Below are 6,575 nucleotides of genomic sequence, written 5' to 3'. Positions count from 1 at the left end.
ATACATATTATACATATATACAATAGATATGTATTGCTGATAAAACATTCGTTAATTAGCCACCGTGACATTTATTACATGCAAGTTAACTCTCTCAGGTGAAAGAGGACTTAATGTAATAAATATTGATCCAGACTATAAGTACCAAACAAAGTTATGTGGTCAATATGAGTGACTAAAATCCTTTACAGGTGGTGTCCTAATATGATTGGAGCAGAAAGGGTGAGAAAAGTAAAGGAATAAACACTGTAAACAAAAGTTAAAAAAAACTATGTAATACAAAATAAAAACGGTGAAAACTCTAAGTAAAAGAGAACAAATATAGATAGCTGTAAAGAACCAATATAAACATTTGTAATGTGAAAACTCACCAAACCAAGTAACTTTAAGAGGAAGTTCGAATATTTTCAGATCACTAGTTTTATTCATACTGAAAAATATTGCAGAATCATTCAAAAGGAAATTTCTTGGAGTGGATACTGTAACTATTATTTCAGTTTCAGTAATTTCATTCCCATAGCTGTAAACACCAACTGCAAGGCTAAGTAAGCACATACAGGACATGATGGCCAAGTACATACTACAAAAGGAAACAAAGACAGAGAAAAAAATTAATCATTTTGAATCTTCATTTATAATAGAAAATCATGTTTAATAGTCAAATAAATATTTAAATGAAAATATTAGATTTTGAGCTCACAACATCTTGTAATAATATATTGGTTTACTGACTAGTGACTGGCTGTCATACTAAATTATGCATTTATCATCAAAGTACTCTAATAACTTAACTCTAAGTTTCCAAACCAATCAATACACATTGGATAATTCGATGAATTTAGATAACTGAACACATATTTATTTACAGCTGAATGCTCTTCTTAATATTAACAACTTTGGTAAAAGTAGTACTTAATTTTTGGCTAAGTCAGTCGTGGCAAATAGTGTAATGAACGTCTGAATTTGAGATGGTTCTGTAGCAAGATTTAAACACACAACCACTTATTATACTGCATTAATTCACAATTTTAAAATAATAATCTTTTGAAGATGTGTTGCAGAAATTATTTTAATCATGAGATTATAGTAAATATATGAAAACTGCAAATGTTTTTTTAATCTACAAAATAAGTCACTAACAGTCTGTATCACATCACAAGCATGATGTTGGGGACACATGTAACCTCTTCTGTGTCAAGTATTACTGTTTATACACAGAAATCTCCACTTCAAATTTTATTTTATTTACCATACATCCAGGATCAGCTGTATTGTGTCAGTTTTCTGATAAAGGTAACTAGGATCTCCCTCTTCCACCAGTGAACTGGAATTTAAATCTCCATCCAGGCAACACCATCACAAGTGATATTGGAGAAGTCCGCTTTGGCTTCATCTTAACATGATTCTCATTCTGTTACTTCAATACATTTTCTAATTTACATGAACAATCTACTAATTTTCTCTTTACCACTCTGTTGGTTATGATGACAAGTGTTCCAGTTGATCTGATCAACAAAACAATCTGTTCGTGAAATTAATGTGTAAGTGGCTGAGCACTCCACAAACATGTACACTTCACATAGTTCTCAAGGAGATTCAGTGTGACACAGAATGTAACAAAGTGCTCAGGGATACAATGCGCAACCAGGAATTAAACTCACAACGTTATGATTGTGAGGCAAATACCCGAACCTATAAGCTATGTGCCTTCACACACACACAAACAGAAATGACACCCACTTCATGGTTTTGTTGTTGAAGCCAAATCAACCTTGAATTGGCTTCTCTATAGGCTCCTCATAAATGGTAGTTAGAATACCTAACAGTAATGCAAAAATAGCAAATACCTGAAGTTGCAAATCTCATCCAACATATGCTACTCTAGAAATATTGATTTAAAAATCACAATAAATATAAACAGTAGAAAAAAGTGCATAGGGTAGGAGGTTAGATCCAACAGAAAAATCTACATATCAATTACATATATGAGCTATCTATTTCTGAACTTAATGTTCGGGTCATAAAACAGGCTATACAAAAAACGTTCTTACATTTATTAATCTAATCTTACAAAACAACTTAATATCTAATTAATATTTACATGACCAAAATATATATCCTTCATTAGCTTCCATATGTCTCATGAGATCATGGATCTGTACCTGGAAAGTTTCCATTCAGTTTGTGTTGGTAGATGGCACTGAAGTAACACTAGAGTGTCCTCTACAGAGTACAGGTCTGAACAAGATTAATTATATGGAAAACCAACAGCTGTTCATGTAACATAAGTCTGTCCTTTCCATGTTACAAATGTTACTTTAGGGAAAGTTGAAGATTAGTATGGTTGGGCAACAGTGTAATCACAAGAGTAGCTAGAACATAACTAAACATAATGTCAGACTCCAGTTCTTGATTCAATTGACTCCAATACTTGGAGACTGATATTTCTTGATTGACTCCAGAAACAAATACAGTTTTAAATGCAGTTCATAAAGGCCAGGACGAATATTACATATTGTAGTTCATAAAAGCCAGGATGAATATTTCATTTGATGCACTTATAATTAGGCCATAAAATCCTTATATTTATCATTATAAGAATGTAAATGAATCTATGTAAGTGAAATGCTATTTAAATGAAATTTTGATAACAAAAATCACTCTGAAAGATCTAAAAAGAAAATGCAAAAACATTTTCAATAATTTTGCCATACTGGATTATATAGTGTTGGAATTTTGTGGGAAATAAAAACATTGAGGAATAATAAATGTCAAATACTAAATGATATAACATCAGCTTGTTGAAATGATGTAGCTGATTTGAAAGCAAAATTCTCATAGTCTGACATCCAAAAGAAAGAAAATGGTGAAAATTCTTAACATTTTCAACATTTCTACTTTTTATTTTTAATACTAAAAAAATATATTATCTTGTTTTCAATAATGATATGGATAATACATTTACAAAGTAGTGTTAATGTTATTGATCTTAATATCATTGTCACTTTCAGAAATAAAATTTCTTGTGAATTGTATGGCCAAAAGTCTATGAAAATAAAAAGGTAAAATAGCAAGTATCATATTCAGAAGGCAAACTATTTGATTTCACTTAAAACCATATATTATTACTATACAATTACAAACGAAATATTTCTTAAATACAAAATCAAAGAGCCAGAGTTGAAGTTGGTACAAAATATATAAACGGACAGCAAGTAATAAAAAAAAATGTTATTATAAACGTTATTAAAAAGCAAAAATGTTATTTGTTAATAAGAAAATTAACACTTGTATATTTTTTGATATGCTTTTGTATCTCATAGTTGTTACATAAATACTTTTGCTTATTTTATTATAAGATTCTCTGTGTAATAAATCAGCATTTATTGGTTTAAGAATATATTTAAATTAACAGTACGAACCAACATGACTTTTATTAAGAATTATATTCTAGGTTCAAAGGTTTTCCATATGGTAATCTATTAACTCATTTTGAAACTTCTCTGAACAAGTCTCCTTTTGTTAACAAGCATTAATTTTGATAAATCACAATATAACCATTACTTAAACTCTTCAAAAACTATTGTAATTATTTCTGAACTAAGTTTTATAAAATTCACTGAATTGAGATACTTTTAAGCAATTTATTCCTGACTATAACATCTCTTTAATTGAGTCATATACATATTCACAATAACTATTTTATATCATTTGATCAAAGAAATGGCATTTTTAAAATAGAGAGCCATTGTGCTTATTCAAAAGACTCCAATATTGAGTTTTAATTGTCTGATTTAAAATAACAAAAGATTTCTAACTTTGACACAAGCCTCAAATTTTGGAACTTGTTTATAAATTAAAGAGGAATGAAAGGTAAAGTCAAACTTTTCCGTATCTGAAATCATATCATGAAGTATAACTAAATAGGTCAAGATGTTTTGTCCAGCAAAATACCAGTCCTGTAATCTACTGCCTATAATAATACTAGTAGCATAGTTTTTGAATGTGTTAAATCAATCACCAACAATAATGCCTTAGTTGTAAAGTATCAACACAAAGTAGCACCATTACAGATGTTAGAGCAATACTCCGGAGTGGGCCCCAGTAGAACTTTGTAGATATCAATAACTGTTGGTTGGAGGCTGAATTATCTTTGACTGTAAACAGAGAAACTTTCAATGGGATGCGGCCCTAGCAATCTTAAGGATGTGCTTTTGCTAGGAAAGATCCAAAAGGATAGTGAGACTCAATAATTGGAGTGATTTTGAAGATCAGGGCTGAATGCTATTCATAATTAAGTGAGGTGTGGTGCAATACTGTTCTTTTGATATGAGCATCAGTTTTCTTGCTACTGAAATAGACAAACGCCAAATCCCCGTTTGAGGATGCTTTCAAGGTCTTTGTTTATGTGAGTTTGGAGAATTACAAACCTTAAAATTACAATCTTTTATATTGCTATTGCTCTTCAGTCATTTTGCACCATATCTAAACTTCTAACTATTTATAAAATACACAACAAAGGAAACTCATAAATAGTTAGACCAACAGATTTTGTAATTCTTATAAAAAAATTATTTGAGAGCTCATTACTAGCCATTAATTTCTTGATACGATGATTCTAAAATATGCATATGGTTGCCAAAAATCAATGTGAATTTTAGCAATATGTGTCTGTGACTTAGAAAATAAAGTAGATAATGGGATTATTTCATTAAATAAACATTATTTTTATGTCTAATTATACAAAAGCAGAATGATAAATTGTTCTCTTTTGTCTTTCGCTCAAATGGAATTGAAATTACAATAAGCCAAAATTCTACAATACTCAAAATACTTAAATATACACGACTGTATATAAAAAAAGTACTTACTGTTTTGATCCTGATGTTGGCTTTCTTCCAACACTACCACTACTGGTACCTTGACCTTGACCAGGCTGCTCCTCCTTAGGACTTTCAGCACCTCTGGAATTCCTTAGTGACTGATATTTGGGAGGAACTTGAGGCGGAGCAACTCCTAACAAAGTTTTACTACGTTTCGGAGTAGATTGGTTTGACTGAGAGCGTCCATTTGTTTCATCTCCAGAATCAGGGGTCATAGGACTCCCAAGCTTTCCAGGAGACGCAGCTCTTGGAGATATTGGGCGAAAAGTTGCCAGTCGAGGTTGACCTTGTCCTGAAACACTAGATGATAACCAAGCTGCTTTTGATTCAGCAGAGGATGTGATTGAAGATGCTGGTTGTACTTCTTCAAGGTTAGGCATTGGAAACATTTGTGAAGGATCTTCAATTCCAGGATCAACATCAACAGTAGTATCTGTGGTTCCAAGAAATACTTTCTGTGCTTCATTTCCAAAAATTGGGTCACTGCTACTTCGAAATGCAGAAGACTGTCCACTCTCAGGCAAAGTACTAATTTCATCTGCAAGCTGAATATTTCCTGTTGGACTGAAGCTAGGTGTATCGATTTGAGAAGGCTTAACTAAAACATTAACAAAAGCATCAGATGAATCAGCTGCTGTTCTACTTTTATACTGTTTTGTTCCATCCTTACTGTGGATTTCAGCAGCTGTTACCAGAATTCTACTTTCATCACTTGCTGCTGACTGAAATTCTTGAAAATCACTCTACAAATGAAAAAAAAAAATGGCACACCAAATCACTCAAGTTGATAATTAGCATAATTTTCATATTTACAAAACCATTACATATATATTTCTTTACTGCCCACAAGGGGCTAAACATAGAGGGGACAGACAAGGACAGACAAAGGGATTAAGTCAATTACATCGACCCCAGTGTGTAACTGGTACTTTATTTATCGACCCCGAAAGGATGAAAGGCAAAGTCGACCTTGGCGGAATTTGAACTCAGAACGTAACGGCAGACGAAATACCGCTAAGCATCTCGCCTGGCTCGCTAACGTTTCTGCCAGCTCGCCACCTATTCATATAACTATTACATATAACAGACAGCTACTTACAGATGGCTCAATTATTGATGTCCTTGAACTGCTTTCAGAAAGGTCACACTGCTCCATGCCCTCATCTCCATTGCCTTTCTTCTCAGGCCAGGCCAAATCAACCCTAACAGGTAAAGTTGCGTATTCACTTTTCATGAATTCGGTCTCTTCTTCATCTCTCTCCCCACCACTGTCATCAGACAAGTCTTTTGTAGCTTCAAAGGCTCCTGATTTCTTCAATTCCTCCTAATAAGAAAATAACAAAAGAAATAATTAAATCAGATTAGTGGATTAAAACAGAAATACTTTCTGAATACTGATGAAATATCATTTCATAAAATTTAAAGAAAATCAGAACACTATAAAAGATGTATATACCTCTTTGCATCAAGTAAAATAAGTGGTTATTACAAATTATAGACACATAGATATAAATATATACATAAGTATACAAAGATATGTGTGTGTGTGTGTATATATCTACATATATATGCATATGTATGTACAAATACATATATGTATCTACTCATTCTTAACATGTTCTAGCCAATTCAGACATAAGTTAAACACCACTGTTTACCATCATTGGAGAATAACTTCTCCCTTTTCATGGA

At 32.1% G+C, this 6,575-nt stretch overlaps 1 protein-coding gene across 1 annotated transcript; it reads right to left on the bottom strand.

Moving 5' to 3' along the window:
* Positions 1-371: 371 nt before the first annotated feature.
* Positions 372-6,207, bottom strand: LOC106880115 (uncharacterized; the record flags this gene model as incomplete). The annotated part of the gene is made up of 3 exons (XM_014929933.2): positions 372-580; positions 4,872-5,626; positions 5,983-6,207. Coding segments are annotated over 3 exons (1,189 nt in total), but the record flags the coding sequence as incomplete, so codon positions are not given.
* Positions 6,208-6,575: the final 368 nt, after the last annotated feature.

The sequence above is a fragment of the Octopus bimaculoides genome, unplaced genomic scaffold, assembly GCF_001194135.2.
Source record: "Octopus bimaculoides isolate UCB-OBI-ISO-001 unplaced genomic scaffold, ASM119413v2 Scaffold_115732, whole genome shotgun sequence".
NCBI lineage: Eukaryota > Metazoa > Mollusca > Cephalopoda > Octopoda > Octopodidae > Octopus > Octopus bimaculoides.
This window is presented reverse-complemented; position numbering and strand designations above follow the sequence as displayed.